This window comes from Lates calcarifer, linkage group LG13 (assembly GCF_001640805.2).
Source record: "Lates calcarifer isolate ASB-BC8 linkage group LG13, TLL_Latcal_v3, whole genome shotgun sequence".
Lineage (NCBI taxonomy): Eukaryota > Metazoa > Chordata > Actinopteri > Centropomidae > Lates > Lates calcarifer.
Genome location: NC_066845.1, coordinates 11,037,614 through 11,055,723, shown reverse-complemented (window position 1 = coordinate 11,055,723; position 18,110 = coordinate 11,037,614). Strand labels below are relative to the sequence as shown.

At 41.6% G+C, this 18,110-nt stretch overlaps 1 protein-coding gene across 1 annotated transcript; it reads left to right on the top strand.

Annotated features, from left to right (window-relative positions):
• The first annotated feature begins 4,997 nt into the window (after window positions 1-4,997).
• Window positions 4,998-17,561, top strand: tbx5b (T-box transcription factor 5b). The gene is made up of 9 exons (XM_018668287.2): window positions 4,998-5,480; window positions 6,359-6,505; window positions 6,892-6,986; window positions 7,355-7,474; window positions 8,933-9,080; window positions 10,633-10,785; window positions 12,655-12,746; window positions 13,772-14,028; window positions 15,588-17,561. The coding sequence occupies exons 2-9, from the start codon at window positions 6,365-6,367 to the stop codon at window positions 16,172-16,174; spliced, it is 1,593 nt and encodes a 530-aa protein (XP_018523803.1). The 5' UTR covers window positions 4,998-5,480; window positions 6,359-6,364; the 3' UTR covers window positions 16,175-17,561.
• The last annotated feature ends 549 nt before the right edge of the window (window positions 17,562-18,110 follow it).

The window sequence follows — 18,110 nt, the reverse complement described above, 5'->3', positions numbered from 1 at the left end:
TTAATGTTCCCACATGAATGACTCTGCTCCAGACTGCTCTCTATCTATCTATCTATCTATCTATCTATCTATCTATCTATCTGTTTCTGATGTTGATGTCACACTGCTGATCTTAGTTGCAAAATCATCACCCCCATTAGTTTGAAAGCTGTATGTTTTATTGCTTGTACACTGGCATAAAGAGTGTGTATATATTGGAAAAACAGAAACAGTGTATTTTGTTTGTTTCTGTTGGACCTTAATATGACGTCTTTGCCCCCAGCTCTTATTTCCCTGTTTGCAGAGGAAAACCACTAGAGGGAGCTGCAAGACACGACACTAGACACCACACTGTCTGGTGTGTCGAGACCGTGAGTGAAGAACATGCATAGGGATCAAGGTGCAATAAGCTCAGGAAGCAGCCTCCCTCGGTTACAAACCCTCACTTTAAAACCCAGTAAAACTTTACACAGAGGATGTGTTATGCTCACCATCAATCCAGACTTTTAAGTGTAACATAAATGAAAAATTGAGGATGATATGCCAGATACTCATGCTCAGAAAAATACATTGTTTTCCTTTATTTACTCATGCTGGTGTTTCACCTTCAAAATAAAAGCCCCACCAGAGCTCGAATTGAAGAATCAGTACATCAGCATAAATACTGGTGTCTGTTTTGGGCCAAAAATAAAAGCTTAAAACAAATCGTTTAGTTAAGTCTCACCCCATTAATATCTGAAATGGTTTCCATGCTAATATTTTGTAGAATGAGCACAGATTTATGGCACTATTAGCTACTGAATCTACCAGCACAATAAATGGATACTATAGTTACACACTACTGCTGCTGCTTGTGAAACATGAATATTTTAGGAGAAAGAATTTAAGCTTAAGTTTCATCTTATGTTGCACTTGTTTTCAAGAGTTTTTCATACAGGTCCCTGTAGAGCTTTACTGTATGTGTCAGTAAGCCAATACTATTGAATTATTTTGATCAATGTTGTGAATGTTTTGAGGAAGATTATTGTAATACAGCCCAGAAGTTCAAGTGGCATAACTTGAGTTCTTAAGCTTCAGTATCCACTGATTGTAGGTTTGAACTGACACATGTAAAGTGAATACAGATTAGTTGATTTGTTTGTGTGTGTTGAGTTTTTAGAGTAAAACTGACGTGAGATATCATTTGCCAGTAAACCACTAAGTGATCTGATCTGAGGGCACATTTACAGCAAGTCAGATTACAGATGCTGACTTTAAAGAGAAGAATAACATTTAACTAAGCCTGTGCAGAAAGCAGAGTCTCTCTAACATGTGTAATATGAAGTCATATTAATATGGAACAGGTTTCCCTTCATCTGGACTCAGAGGCCCCCGTCTTGACTGCTGCCAAACCCCCACCCTCCACTGTTCCCACATCAGGCTGCCTTACAAACTGGAGGCAGACGGGGTGAGGAGGAGGAGGTGGGGGGGGGGTTGGAATGTATTTTGCCCTGTGTGATGTGATTGTTTGCAGAGGAATGGGTTGACCTTGCCCTCCCATGCCACACACACTGGCTCTGGCCAGAGCTGGAGGTGTGTGAGACAGGCCTGCTGAGTGCAGGAGGTCTGGGACCCCTTCACCACTTCCTCCAGACAGAGAACAGAGGATCCAGTCAGCTGAAGCCAGGATGGGACAATAATGAGCCGTCCAGCCACCACCACCACCTCATTTCAGGTATTATTGAAACCTTTGCCTCTCTCTTTTCTTCTGCACACAGACCCAGCAACTCAGGGAAGAGTTATATCTGAAAGAGCAAACTCCAGTGTAAGAATAAGATTAATTTCTTTTAACACTTAAGTGAAAAAAATTAAAATAAATGTACGCAGATGAACACTAACTTGTAATGAATGCTACATGTGGTGTGTTAGCTTCATGCCCAATTTTAGAATTTTATTATGATAAATATTTAATATAATAAAATAACAGATCATTTAAAGATAAGCAATCAGGTATAAAAGTAATGAAACATTTAGATCATTTTTTTAATACGTTACACAACGATCTTAGGGAGTTTTATGGATAATTATTTTAGCTTTAGTTAATGTGTTTGTGATTTATTAACACTGTTCTGGCTTATCACGTCTAAAAAAAAAGCTGGTTTAAAAATAACAATAAATACTTGTTTTTTTGTCAGTATTTTGTTATTATTGAGCAGAAGTGATTACATCATTTGTCCAAAGGACAAGTTATAAATCGAGAGATTTTAACTGCAGTGTGGCCATAAGCATCAGTAGTGCAGTCTGATGATTTTGCGTTTTTGTTTCCCGGATTAAACATTTTACAAACAACGACAGAGGTTCAGCCTGGCTTTAAACCAAGAGGCATTTAGACGGATTATAATTTTTCCTGTTTTGTATAATTTTGATTTTCAGAACTTAACGGAAATATTGCATTTGGTGAAACTGTAATATTTTCTCGGAATAAACAAAATAAATTGGATTTTCAAAATAAAATAATGGATGGCATCGAACTTTCACGACATGTTGTGTCTGAAGGCTCAGTGAACAGTAAAGTTAGACACTCATTTTGAATTATTACTACTTCAAGCATATTTTTTATCAAGATTATTTTATTTTTACATAAGAAATCATCAGAATCATTCATTTTTATCTCATTCATTTCTTCATACAGTAAGTACTCTGAGGCAACATGCTGATAAGATATCATCCATATTTCTGTCCAAGTCCGGGAACGATGATAAATTTAGAGGCTAATAATTACTGAGTCAACATTTGGCCTCTTCGAAATGTCACTCCAGAGTCAAGAAAAGTTAACTCTGAGCTCTGGAAGTTACATTTTGTTCTATTGTCTTTTTCAGATAATTAAAACTTGTTTTAATACACAGTAGTCTTTATACACATGACAAATATTTTTGCTTTGTATTTATTTGCCACGTCTGTTTATATCTGTTTAGTTGGAGTCAAATCATTGACCTGCTGACTACACAAATCCTCAAGCACAAAACTCCACTACTATACTGTAAACAAATGTAACGAGTGTGATAAACATATTTCGATTAGTCTTTGTAAGATGGAAGAAAAACTCTAATATATCCAGAATACGGTCTGATCGACAGTGTTAAAATAAGATGCTGTATGTTTTAACTGCTTTTTAGAATGAAAATAAAAAATGACTTAGATATTTACTAGTGTTCTCATAAGGTCGTTTCATCAGTGTTGATATTTGTTGCAGATACCTCTGTATATAGGCGATTAAAATATTGTAAACTTTAAATTTGCCTGATAATCAACGATAAATAATTAATTTTGAATCGTAAATTAATAATAATCTCAAGCTGTTTATGGAGGGCATCATCTCAAAAACGGCTCCTACACCGCGTGTGTCTGTATGGAAACTGATAGGCTTATTGGTAGGGTATATCAGAGAAAATCGGAAACTTGATGGGTCTGCATTTACACGCACGCGCGCACGCGCGTGCACAGAAGCAGAGGCACGCACGTAGATCCAATCTCTGCCAGTGGCAGCGCGCTCTCACTGCAGCACACGCGTGTCGCGCTCTGCAGGAGAGGCTGTGTGTGCTCCGCGCGCTGCTGGTAACCGGAGGTCCCTCACCGGGGAATTTGATATTTAAACACGGTAAGAGCTGCAGTTATAAAAGTGTTTTCGAGCGACATAGACGCTCGCGAATGCGTAAAAACCGAGAAATTCTCGCGCGTAAAGAGGATTTTACGCACAAGATTTCCCCACAGGCTATGATATTTCATTTCAGTTTGATGAAGTATTTATTAAAATATCTAATACTGTAATTCGTTAGATCTGTGTTCAAAGTCAATATATCAATATAAGCTACAGTAACTTTCGCAGTAGACTATTTCAGATCATGTGCACCTGCCGTGTATCTCGACGCAAGATGTTAAAATGGAAACATCACAGACATTTTATGCCAATGATCAGTCAGAGGATGGTCAGTGATGCTTCAATCCACTCTAAATTAGCAGACTCTGTGTGATGAGGATGAATTGACTGAACTGAGATGAGAGGACACGCGGCTGTGGAAATCGGTAGATGTTGGTAACGGAGGGAACTTCAAGCGTGTTGACCCCTCAGTGACCCCTTCAACTTTCAACTCTGGATGCCTCCGGGATCTACAATAATCCAGTCAAAGCGATGCTCGCTAGTGTCAACCCGCTGCCGCTGCTGCTATAGGCCTGTAGCTATAATCTACCATGAGATAATGTGTGTGTGTGTGTGTGTGTGTGTGTGTCCCTCATGTGAGATTAGGCCGGTGGGTTTTTTTTTTTGTTGTTGTTGTTTTTTTTGTAATTTTAGGAAATACACAAACCAAATCCACATCACATCAGGGTGTGGTGATAACAGGTCATATCTGTGTTTTATTTACTAATATATGGCACTAGCATGAATTAATAGACTAATAGACTGTTAAGGACGATGATTTCACTGCCCTCTTCACCAGTAAAAATAAATCCTGTCATTTTTTGGGTCAGCCATCTTCTTTGGGTATATGAGATTGGAGATTAATTACCTCAAAATTTGGGTTTTTGTTTTTAGTTTTCATCCTGATTGGGCCTCTAGTCGTCTTCTTCTCACATCAGTGGTCAAAAGGTTTGATTAATGCAGAGTAAAATATTCCAACCTCCTCTAATAACAATGACAAGTTTCTCTGATCAACCAGGGCAGTTAGATGGTTAATCCAAATGTTTTTTTTTTCAGTTAGAAAAGGGGGCAACAGTCATTTTGGTGTGTGTGTGCAACAAAATGTCAAATGGGAGGGCTACAGTAGGTCATACAGAATAAATGCTGCAGGGATAAATAGATAATGTGAGATTTAATCTTAATGTTTTTGAAAAAATAAAAATAAAAAATCCTCGACCGAGTGAATGTGCGTGTGTGTAGGTCAGTGTATGTGTGTGCGTGCGTGCGTGCGTGTGTCTGTGTTTGTGTGATTGGCCAGTGTCACAGCCATGATTTGGGCTGCAGATACCGATGCACCGTGCAGACCTATGGGAGCGCAGGGAAGGCAGAAAGGGGGAGGGCAGAATAATCTGAGGCGGACTTGACTCCATTTGTAATGAAGGATCTGAGGAGCTGGGGGTCCAGATCAGGGCTGCCTCTGCGTCCGCGAGGGCAACGAGGAGAGGGGAGCGAGATAAGTGAGGAAGAAATCAACAGCCGCTTTGAAACGGATCAGCAGCCTCTCCGCTGTGGCCGGAGGTGACGGGAGGCAGCGGAGCGGACGAACCGCGGTCCTCCGCGCGTTGGGGGAGACGGACTGCGCAGCGAGGAACGAACCCCGTTGATATTTGAAAGCTGCGCAGGGAACATGGTGGATATTTGACAAGCTACACCGCGGCTACATTTGGACAGTTTTTTTTTTCTAAAAAAGAAAAGTAATTCAAAGGGAAATCGAAGCGAAGCTGCAGAGCGCGCAGGAACAGGATGAGCGTGTGTTTTGCAGCGAGAGCAGAGCAGTGCGTTTGAGGTAAAGGCCCTCAGAGGGACTATCCAAAACACACACGCACGCGCGCACATGCCAGATAAAGGCTGTGGTTAGCTTATTTGATGTCAGTGATATGCACTTTAAGAGCTGCTTCCATTTTGGCTGTAGTTTAAATCACAATTTATCTGTTCACACACTGTGGAATTTAGAGCTCCACTTATTGGATACTGCATGAAATAAAAAATGTGAATAGTAGTGCAGCTAATACAAAGCACTGTAGATAAAATGCAGTCTGACATCTGGATAATATCACATAAATGTGCATCATTAATATCGAGCTGTCGCCTGTGCTGTAGACTTCTTCGAAAACAATGTTGAAGTTGAAGTTCATGCACATTTAATCTCCTTTGCCTGTAATTAGGTTATTGGATCAGTGTAAGTCACTTTAAGCCATTGTAATGTAATGGAAGCCATTATCCTTATTTTGCAATGAGACGACAATAGGTTATTAGTGTTTTTTTCACCATGATAACAGTGAGTGTAGGTGCATGATAAAGTCCAGTATTAACCGCCTCTCTGTGTTTCCTTTAACAAAGACAGTTTCTCAACCAAATATCAACAGCAGTTTTCACTTGTTTATTAGTCTTTGTAGTTTATAGTTAGGGCCTCAGTGTTTTGTCCTATGAGCTGCAGAAAATTGATTAAATGTTTGTATCATAGATCTAAGTTGTGCTGAGTCTGACCTTAATTTGCCCAAACAAATATGCTTCAAAGTGTCATGGAACAATTTCCTATCAAATGTTTTACACTAGTAAAAAGGGGCAGTCACATCCAAAACCTCAGAACCAAATGCACATAACCCCTGACCTGTGTGTGTGTGTGTGTGTGTGTGTGTGTGTGTGTGTGTGTGTGTGTGTCAGTGGGACATGGCAAACGGAGGGGATCAGTTCGGCCTTGCAGAGCGTCCGGACTCGGACTGCATGGATTCCCCAAAAGAAACCAAACAGGAAAATCCCAGCTTCACCTTAAACTCACCAACTTCACCGCAGACTGCGTCCAGTCAGCAGGTAGGCTAACCAAACGGCCTCACGTCAATACTGTTTTATTCATTATCGAGCTCAGCTAGCTGTATGCAGCTGTTTTTGTCAAAGGAAACTGAAGCACAAATAATTTATTATTATTAACAGTACACAAAGGATTCCATTAATTATATTTAGTAATTATTTCTAGTTTAATTTGCCGAGGATCAGTCTTATATAAAACCACTGAATTCTTATTTAAGATGAGATACAAACCAGTACAAAATGAGTATATCTAGCCTATTAATTTAATAAAAAGAAATACATAAATAAAATAAATCAAAATGAAAGTGTAACTGATTTGGAGGCCTGTGTCCTGCTTTCATTTTACTTCCTCTTCATCCGTAGTGAGCACTGTTTATATTTTGCTGCAGGGGATGGAGGGAATCAAAGTTTTCCTTCATGACAGGGAACTCTGGACCAAGTTTGATGAAGTGGGAACTGAAATGATCATCACTAAAGCTGGAAGGTAGGAGGAAGAAATAACTTATCTGTTGACTACATAAAATATATTTTGACTGATTGATGATTAGATTGATTCCTATTTATTATTTAGCTTTTTTTATGAAGCAATGCACTTAACTAAAACTCTGTGGGAGGACTGAATGAACGAGAATTATTTTTTATGAATCGCAGTTGTACGTTTGGGACAAAATGTACGCATATGTCGCAAGGTCCTCAGGGGACGTTTTGTCTCAGAGGAGCGTAAAGGCCTTAAAAAATAAGAAAATTAAAAAAAACTTTAACTTCATGTGTTTTTATAATCTATATTTTCATGTGTTTGGAAGTCATTACTGGCATTCACGTTTTTTTTTTCTTTGAATGTGTTCCCTGTAGGAGGATGTTCCCTAGTTACAAGGTGAAGGTCACAGGCCTCAACCCAAAAACCAAGTACATACTCCTCATGGACATTGTCCCCGGGGATGACCATCGCTACAAATTCGCAGACAACAAATGGTTCGTACACGGCAACGCTTCTACTATAAATATTTATCAGATTGATCGACGTCTGTCTGCACAGGTCAGCTTTCCCATGATAGACTGATTATCATGTTTGTTAATAATATCAAACCTTGTTATCGTTAGCAGAGTGAATGCTGCATAGCGTGGTTGATCTATTGATATGGGGGGAGAAAATCAATAACCGTGATCAGTAATTATTTTTCTCCCATATTTCCGTCTCCTTGTTCTTGTTATTGTGACATGTGGGCCGCAGAAATATCAGTCTAATAAACCAGGAAGTGGAAATCCTGGTAAACCCGTGTGGTTGTGCCCTCCGCTCCATCTCCGCCTAGGCGCTGTACAAAAGGTCGGGTCTTTCTTCCAGACCGGGGTGGCCTACTTCCTCGTGCACTCCACCCCCTCACCCACCCACCCCCATCCACCCCTCCGGTGTCTGCCCGCCGGTTGAATCAGAGTGTGAAGGGTTCACCGGGCGGACAGACGGCACAGACCGGATTAAAGTCTCCCGTTCAACTGCGCGCTGCGCTGAAGGGAAAATCCAGACCACAGACTCTCTGCAGTGAGAGCAGTCGATGCTCGGTTATTACATCGTAACGGGCCGGAAACTGAGGTTTGCGAATAAACTTAGTGTGACACCGGGTCCCAGCTCAGAGCGTCGTGGAGGCGCTCGGTGTTTATAGAGATAAGTCGGTGCTATAGCCTGTAGGCATTTTAGAGAGGGGACGTTTTTGTGTGTTTACGTGAGTGATTCAATTCGGTTACAAAATTACATAGACGCCATTTTTGTTTTTTGTTTATTAATTAATTTATTCATCAGATTTTTTGCCAGATCAAGTCATTTGGCCCTTTGACATTGCAGAGTGAAAACACCGGTCAGACTACATGAAGTTTTACTGCACTTGCAAAACACAATAACATACACGATCACTATTTATTGTTGCTACAGAGGTGGAGACTTTACAGTCTGCTGACACCCACAGACCAGTAGCTCTAATGTTAGATGATAAAAAGTGTGCTCCTTCTTCTTCTTGTAGTTTTTTCGGTGATATATTTCAGCAGATCACCGGTTAACGGTTTCACGCCTCACGCTCGGCGCCTCACATCATCATGTCTCCAGCAGAGAATAAACAGAGGCTATGCAGCAGCTTTGGAGGAGAACCGAGTTAATTTGGGTCGACTAAGCCGACGTCCAGATGTGGCTGTGATCTGTGTAAACCTCTGCAAAAAAGAAAAACATGGTGCATCCTGCGTCTGTCTAATTAAAGCACTAGAAAGGTCTGCTGCTGCTGCTGCTGCTGCTGAAGCCGGCGGGCAGCTCGGGCCTCCTGCGCCACGGGGGCTCCGGGTGGAGCTGCGCGCGGCCGAATCTCAGACGAACCTGCTGTGACCCACTGAGCGTCAACGTCTCACCGACTGATGATCTGATGCTTTTTTTCCCGCTGCCGTTCACAGGTCGATAACGGGAAAGGCAGAGCCCGCGATGCCGGGGAGGCTCTACGTGCACCCGGACTCTCCCGCCACCGGAGCCCACTGGAGCCGCCAGCTCGTCTCTTTTCAGAAGCTCAAACTCACCAACAACCACCTGGACCCCTTTGGACACGTGAGTCCAGTCTTATTTTATTTATTTATTGTGGTGGGTTTCTGTCTCTGCACGTGAAAATGTGTTCGGTTAAATTAAATTGTAACGAGTCTTAGGGGTGAGATTGTTGGTCTATAATTTTTAGGCTATTTCAAATAAAACGTCGTTTAAAAAACAATATGCGCACGAGGACACAAATCATAAACCTCCCAATGAAAACAGGTCACATCAAATATCCATAGTATGCACTTTAAATAAATACCTCTGAGTAATGTTTTTAATTTAAGAAGAGTGATTACACAAACTGCAGTCACAGGTCCAGTTGAGCAGACAGTCATAACCCGAGGAGCCCGTTCAGTTCCCGCGCTCAGCTGGCAGCACATGTACAGTATAACTCAGCAGACATCACAACACAGCACAAATCACCGCGAGGGCAGAGCGGACACATTTCAGACTCCGCAGAGCTGAAACACCGATTACCCTGCGCCAACAGTCTAAACAGGCCACGTACTGTAAGGCCTTACATTGTATTTCAAAGAGCACACTGCACCAGCAGGTAGCCCTGCCTTGCGCGCCCACGTGTGTGTCCGAGTGTGCGCGCGCAGGAACAAACAGAAAACAGAACCTTTTCAGGTTTGGTAAATTAGGGGTAATGATTTCAATGACTGTAAAGTCCATCAACTAAATATATGTCACAACGATTAAACGGAGCCCCCACCCAACCCCACTCCCCGGATAAACAGAAGTGCTCCAATTAGAAAGCACTTGTGGAGCTGTCAGAGTCGTGGGAAATAGTTTTAGACCGGAATGCACAGAGTTGTTATAGTTTTACATCCCTGAAGTGTCCAAGCCAAATTTAGCAATGTTAGTGCCTGTTGAATAAAACAAAATCCTGCAAGCACAGGAAGCTACAATGTTACTGAAACCGAGGTAAACCATATAGTCAGCCAGGTTCAATGAACGTGGAGCATAAAAGAATATATTTTTGAACATATTTTTATATCAGAATCATTTCCTGTAGTTTACACTGGTCTTACACTGTTCTGTGTTGTTTGGTTTGGGATGAAAGAAAATGGTCAGAGGTGTCATGTTTAATTAATAAATAAAAATAAAGTAATATAAGTGATCAGTTTATTTTAAGGTGGCAGATTCTTTGGTTTCATGTATGAATTTACATGAATATAAGACCTTCATAAGTAATTTTTGGTAATTGTTAGGTTGAAAAACATCTAATAATTTCTATATCCATGCAGGACTCATGCCCACAGATTTTTTTTTAATCTTGGCTACAGCCTTGGAAGAAGACCACATAAACAAAAATCAATTATTGATTTGTTTTGTCATCTTAACTTACACCACTCTGATCCTGCTAATATGTAAAGCATGAATCTCTGCCTTCAAGTTTCATGTCAGTCAAGAAGTCTGGGTGTCTTGACCATAGGTGGGCTTACATGATTCACATGGTCTCCAGTCCAGTCCGAGTCCCAGCAGCATCTGTTGGCGTGTTTCTGGAAACATGGAGACATGTTGTCTGTCAGCCTCACCTTCTCGATCTCTCTCCACCCCTGTACAGATAATACTCAACTCCATGCACAAATACCAGCCTCGTCTGCACATCGTGAAGGCGGACGAGAACAACGGCTTCGGCTCGAAGAACACAGCGTTCTGCACCCACGTCTTCTCTGAGACCGCCTTCATCGCCGTGACGTCCTACCAGAACCACAAGGTAGGATTTAATCCTGTTGAGACTGTGTTAAAAGTCTGCCCATGTGTTTCACAGAGGCGCTTCTAAAACCTCTTTTATGGATGAAACTACAGTAAAATATTGGTGTTTGAATATGAAGTGTAGTGATTCTCTACAGGCTGGAGCTATAGGAGCTTATAATTATTCTAATAATTATAATAATGGGTCTTATGTGTGAAACTCAGATCTGTTCTACTGTCAGATTTGTGACCATCTGGATAACTGTATGAAGTTTTGCCTCTGGTCACTGAGCACATTCAAACTGTCTGTCACACACACACACACACACACACACACACACACTTACAGACACTCTTTCTCTGTTTGTATTACTGTCTGTATTTTGTATCCAGAAAGTCAATTTGCATCTTCTTTGTTTATGTGTCCTTATTCAGTATTTGTAAACATGTCCGAAAATAAATTGTGTGTGTGTGTGTGTGTGTGTGTGTGTGAGAGAGAGAGAGAGAGAGAGAGAGAAAGAGCATGTGTGAGTGTTGGTCTGTAATGACCTGTTTCTTCCCCTTGATCTTGGCTGATCCAGTTTCCTCTGTCTCTACTAGAAAGACAGATTGCTGAGGCTTTAAGCCTTTGCACTCTACTGATAAAGTTTTCACTTCAATCACATTTCAGTACAAATCATAAATAATATTGAATACATCTTGACTGGAATTCTTCCACAAAGTTTTGCAATTTTTTATTCTCCATTTCTACACAGTTTATATCATTAGCAAATTTGCGCACTTGACAGAAAGGCCTAAATCCAGCACACTTCTATGTACAGCTTTAATATGGTATTTTATTTATTTATTGTATAATAAAAAATGTAATAATAAATACACACAAACAATGCCCAGAAAGAGAGCTACAGGTATTTAATTCATTAAGATATATTAATTTATTTACAATAGCAGGTACAACCTTTAGCTTATAAACAAACGTTTATGCCATATTGTTTTATTCATACTGAGGAGCTGAAGTATTGCAGTTCATCTACAGAAATTATTGATAATAAAAATGGTATAATAGTAGTTAAATATTTTGACTGAGAAATGTATTTAATCAAAAATGTCTTTACATATATTTATATAGTCCAATGTGATGAATACATATATTGTATTTAAAACTTCACCACTAATTTACTAATTTATTATTTTGAATTTTCTGACATATTACATTTGGTTATTGTGCTCTAACTCTAAGTTCCATTATATATATAGAATAACACACAGTTTTGATCTCACATACTAATTGTAATCTTCTTGTATAATATAGAAATTAGGGCTGTTGAGCCAGTAGATTGGTGGAGGTCGGTATCAGTAATATCAGCACTTCAAAGTTTGTTTGGACCTGAGCTCGTGTCAGATCTCCAGTCTACTTGCCTGCTGTGTGACGGGCACAGTCTTTAGCCAAATGAAATCCTTCAGAATGCGAAGGTTTCCCTCCATGACATCAATGAGAAAAGTTTGAGGACTTAACATCAAAGCTCTCAGCTTTGGACCTCTAAAAGCTTTGGCCTGAAATCCTTAAACCTGGCGACTGTTTGGGTAAACAGTTTATTCTGTGTCAGCTGGCGAGAACACTGTCCGCTCCGTTAGAAACGTCAGCAGCTGAGGAATGTTGGCCGTGCAGAGCTTCATCGGGGCTGCTTTCAACATCTGCAGGGCCTCTGACTAATAGTAAACTATTGACTTTCAGTCAATGGAGAGAACAGTTAAAAACTGAATGTGCCTTTGTGCCCCTGTGTGTTTCTGTGCCTGCATCAAACTGTGTGTTTGTTTGGGCCTGTGAACGTCCTGTGGTGTATTCCAAGCATCTGAAGCTTTTTAAAGGTTTTCTGTGTTTCATCCTCAGATTACGCAGCTGAAGATAGAGAATAATCCTTTTGCGAAGGGCTTCAGAGGCAGTGATGACAACGAGCTGCACCGCATGGCCAAGCTACAAGGGTGAGAACAACTTTGTTAGCGTGTGTGTTTGCGTTTCTGGTATCTGTTGTGTGCTTGTTAACATTAATAGAAAACAATATCTATTCCTTTCTCTCTCTTTCCCACCCTCACTCGGAATGGGAGGGTTGTTATGATGGGGTGCATATGGTCTAAGACGTGCGTTTGCATGTGTGGGTATAAAGAGATGCGAGCCATTGTCACCTGAAGGTTGATCTCAGCCTGAATCGTTGCCCAGAATGTGCAGCGTAAACACAACACTCACTGAGCATCAGCCCCTGCGCTGCATTGATAGATAGATGATATCACGTTGCTGCTGGTCTATTAGGCTGTCACTGCCGATCAGCTGGTGGCCTTACATGGTGTCTGTTTGCGTGCTCAACTAATCTCCATTCAAGCGCTGTTGTGGCAGGCAGTTTAGAGATTTTAGCAAGCCAATGGGGAGAGGCAGTTACTGAGGGGAGGGGGGGTGGAAGGGAAGGAGGAAGGAGGAGGGCATTAAATGCAGCACCCCTGTGTTATTGTGCTGCTGTGGCTGTGGCTGGTGGAGAGGAGGAAGGAGGAGAGAGGGAAGAGGAGAGAGGAGTCAATCTGAAGTGACACATGGATGGATGTTTATTTTTAGGGCAGCGAATTATCTCACAACAGCACTGACTGTGTGTGTGTGTGTGAGAGAGAGAGAGAGAGAGAGAGAGATAGAGATAGAGTGCGAGTCACTATCTCAGCGAGAGTCAGGGAGATGTGGCCCGCTGTCCCCTACATACCACAGAGTTCACCAAGAGGGCAGTGTGTACAGAGAGAGAGAGATCTGAGCTGAAAGGATGGAGGATGGCAAAGTAGACTTGAAAGAAAAGGGGAAAAAAAACAAGGCCACAAACAATGGCTGAATTTCATCCAGAAAAAATACCTGTGCAGAGTCAGGAAAGGCAGTTTTGTGCAAGCGTACCGGAGGCCATGACAACAACAGATGCAAATTGTTGCTTCTGCTGTAACTCTCAAATCCACCTGTCTTTTTCTTCCCATTGCAGCAAGGACTACCCGGTGGTCCCCCGCAGTACTGTCCGTCAGAGAGCCTGCTCCGCCGGGAGTCCCTTCAGTGGAGAGGGTCGGGGTCTGAGGGGCTCTCCTGAGGCCGTCGCGTCCCCCTACAGCTGTGAGAATGGCCTGAGCTGCAGCAGCCCCCAGGAACTGCTGAATGCTCCCCCCGCGCACCCCTACACCCTGCCCCATCCTCACCTGCAGCACGGCCAGCAGACGCAGGTCTACCACTGCACCAAGAGGAAAGGTAGGAGGAAGCTGTCTGCCTTCAGTGCACTGCATAAAGAGAATTACTGCCAAAGTCTTTAAGCAATAAAAACGAGAAGGAATGCCAGTAGTCAAGACAGGAGTGAAGCTATGACCCATTTATTTAAATACTCATTGAATTATTGTAATACTGGAAACAACTGTGTGTTTGTCTCATTTTAAAAATGATTTGTGACTATCATTACACATCCTAATGTTTCTTCATTCCAAGTAGGAATACATCAGTTGAGCAGCCCTAAAATTAAAAATTACTGGCGTCTCTCACTTGTGTTTCTCTGCCAAAATATTCATAGTGAACAAAAAACAGCTTTGGGTAAATGTGATAGTAATTAGGTTTCTGTTTGTGGGTTAAAAAAGAGTAATATACATACTTGTAGTTCTCTCTGGCTGTTTTTATAACCCTTTATAACGTTTCAGTCATTTATGATAGTCATTTGATTGACACGCAGCAAAGTGCAGGAGTTTTTCTTCTATGCACCTGTCAGGAAATAGGAAATCAATTTAAAAACCAGATTTACATGAACTTGTGCTGTAACTAACATTCAGTTTGCGTTTACACAAACTGCATCAGATTTACAAAAGCAGCAGCTGAATGAATTAATTTATTTTCATCGTCTGTTCATTTACACTTCCTTGCACTGGTTTACTCAGACGTATTAAGCAATAACTAGAAGAAAATCTGTAACAACAACTGAGCAGCCGCCTCTCCACTTTGCTAGTGAAGGAGACTTGTGTTGAGATTTACTCTAGATCAGAGAATTCAGAGGGAAAAAAATCAAAGTGTAATGAGGTTGAGCCAAGAGGCATGATTTGTGTTACACCTAACTGATCACTCAGCTATATATAACTCGGGTGACAGGTAGCCAGTGCTTTTAGGCCTGTGTAACCGTTTGATTATGAAAACATGTCCGCCTCTATATCCAGAATTAGTCTGAAGCATTAAGGCACAAAAGGCTTTTAAAATCTCCGCTAAGCTACTTTACAGAATGGTCTGCACTTTATGAGTATAGCCAACACACTTTCTTCTTAATAGGACTCGGTACTGCTTGAAGTTTATTATTGCAATACTATTGATAAACAAACACCTACATTTTATATGATTAAGAGCAAAATAATATATTTACAATAGTTTCTTTGAGGAATATACATTTATACATAAAACACAACCATTTACTCATTTAACAAAACAAGCAAATGTCTTAAATTGAATTAAATGAAATGGAATCATACGAACAGTTTGCCCAAATAAAATACACACTATAACTGGTAAAATTATGATTTAATTTACAAACTATGACCACAGATTAAGAAACTTAGAGGTTATTGATACATATTGTTTGAGCATTTTCCTCTGGCTACATTACAGATAAACTGCACTTTGATGCTAGCATCACGTTTGCACTTAAGTTAATGTCATACGTACCTTTCTTCATGTGTTTATTTTGTTCTCATCTCAGCTTCTTTGTCTAAAGTGCGAAGTCAGAGCTTTGTCAGTTCTCTCTCTTAATGTAACAATATTTTCTCTCTTTCTGTCTGTAGTGGAGGAGAACTGCCCGTCAGGAAACCGCCAACACCCGTACAAGAAACCCTTCACTGGTAGCTCACCAAGTGAGGGCGAGTCTTACTACCACCCCTCCTCCTACCCTCCTCCTCCCCCCGGTCTAGCCAACAACCCTGCCCTGGGTCTCACTGACTCCCCCTACAGCTCAGACATGGGACAGCGTCAGGCGTGCATGTTTGCCGGCTCAGAGCCCAGACTGGATGAACTCAGCTGTGCATCCTGGTCGTACACCTGTCCACTCCCCTCTGCCATGACCCCCATGGAACCCTACCCGCCTTACACCCCCCATCCTCCCTATAGCTCCAGCCCTCAGGGCTCTCGACTCAGCGCCATAGCCCACCAGAGCTCTCCGCCGCTGGGGGAGCACATCGCCCATGACCCCTATCAGAGCCAGAGCTCCGGACCTCCGTCTCAGAGCTCCCAAAACATTCACAGCAGGCAGCTCAGCCCTCCTCTCAGAGAGTATCCTCGCTACACGCCCAACCTGTCTCCTCCTTTATACCACACACTAGAGACACACACACACATCAGGTGCGGAGTACCAGAGTGGAGTGCAGCCTCCTAACTGTACCTGAAAGACTGATTCAGAGAGTCTCAAACTCAATGACCCTTCTCTCTGCTCTTCTGAAAGTTGCTGCACCACATACAGACTAAATATGATATTACCTTTGTAACATAATTGTGAAAAGTGTGATCTTGTGCCGTGTGAAGAGGTCTCATCTGTTAGCCATGTTTCTCCCCTGTGCTGGATGGAGCAGTGGATTGTTAAAGACCTGGACTTGAGCATCCATGACGCTTCAGATGTTTTTTTTTTTTTTTTTTTTAAAGGCAGCACAATCAAAGTTGCAGTTTATCATCTTTTCATAACTCAAAGACTGATGTCATCCAAATGTTTGCACTGTGAGCCCTGTCAAGGCCAGACCGTGAACAGCACTAGGCTGTTTTCCTCTCAATGACTCCCACTCTTTGCATTGACAAGGATGTAAATTGTGACCCACTGTCAGACAGGCAGTAACATTAACTGACCAAAATAATCTCAGCTCTCACAGCAGAGCCTGAGGGAGACTTTTTTTTTTCTCTTTAGCGAAGCAAAACGCAGCTCCATGCTCAGTCTCAGTGAAGGAGAAAAGACATGAGTTGTCTTGCGCGTGTGTCGTGTATGTGTGTGTGTGTGCCTGTATGTAAAGCCTATGTCAGCTCAGCTCAAGGATGCTATGAGTTAATTTCCAATGAGACAGGCAGTAATGGCTGCAGGCGCTGCGACGTAGAGATAAACAGTTTGTTTAGACCACGCTACAGGCTGACGGACCTGCAAACACTGTTTCCGCTGCATTCTGGGTAAATGCACAACTCAGCATCACGCAGCTGTCACCGCTGTCCTCTCAGTCACCCCCTCAGCTGACCAATCGGCTTCTCCCGTTCGCTGACAGCCGACCAATGGGCATGCGCCTCTCTTTTTATCCGCAGTCATGGCAGGAGCTCAGCGTGTGTTTCATGTGTGTGTGTGTGATGGCCCATTTTTGTTTGTTTCTGAATTATTCATGAGTCCAGTGTTGATCTTTGACATGCAAGGATTGCTCAGCAAACACAAAGCAACACAGTGATGTAATTGTGATAATGTTGATGCACCAGCTCTTTATTAGTCTCTTTATTTTGAATCTAAATTGGTCCCTGTCATATCCGTACAAGCACTGCTCCATTAATTGCCTTGACTAGGTCGGGTTAAGTACAGTACATTTCCTTGCACATTTGGGTATTACTTTCATCCTTGTAGCTAACTGTAAAGAACCATCTTTGGTTCCTTTTGTGCAAAATAGACACAAGCTGAGATTTTTGTTTATTTTTGTGTAATGAAGCAGTTTAAAAAAAAGAGAACATTTCTGCCCCAGGTGTTATACATGCAGTAACATGTGAGAAGGTGCTCTAACATTGCAAACCTGTCAGTATGCAAAGAGCAGATCCTCATCATTCCTTGATATGTATTTGATTCGTGCGTGTGAGTATGTGTGCGTGACAGTGAGATGTAAAGATGACGATGTTTGTGTTTTATAGCCTTGTTTCTGCCAATAGTATTTATTACTCTAGATTTGTAAAGATTACTTTGTTGTTAACTTGTGAAACGAGATGGTATTGTTCAGAGATTTTTGTTTCTCTTTGAAGGTTTGTTTCTGGTTTCACCCTCCATCTCCAAATGGTGATAAATAGTTGTGATAAACTGACAAAATTTTTCTGTTGTATGGGAATAAAGACAGATTTATATACAGAAAACGGAATAAATTTTAGAGAATTTTTGCGTAAGTCAATTGGTTGTAGTGTTCTTCTTTGTGATTAGGCAACAAACACAGCAGAGACCAACTATTAACATTCCCAGCGGGTTATTTAAAGTACGTTCAGCACCCTTGGGAGTGGAAACTCTTTTAAGTGCAGTGCAGTTTATCAGTTTCAACGCATGTATGAATATGAAGGAGCTGATAACAACACTAGCCTGCACCTTTTCCCAA

Excerpts from the sequence above, each read along its gene's own strand:
- tbx5b (XM_018668287.2), top strand. The coding sequence starts at position 6,365 with ATGGCAAACGGAGGGGATCAGTTCGGCCTTGCAGAGCGTCCGGACTCG. Across the intron at positions 6,506-6,891 it reads AGACTGCGTCCAGTCAGCAG|GGGATGGAGGGAATCAAAGT; the intron begins GTAGGCTAACCA and ends ATTTTGCTGCAG. Across the intron at positions 12,747-13,771 it reads CGCATGGCCAAGCTACAAGG|CAAGGACTACCCGGTGGTCC; the intron begins GTGAGAACAACT and ends TTCCCATTGCAG.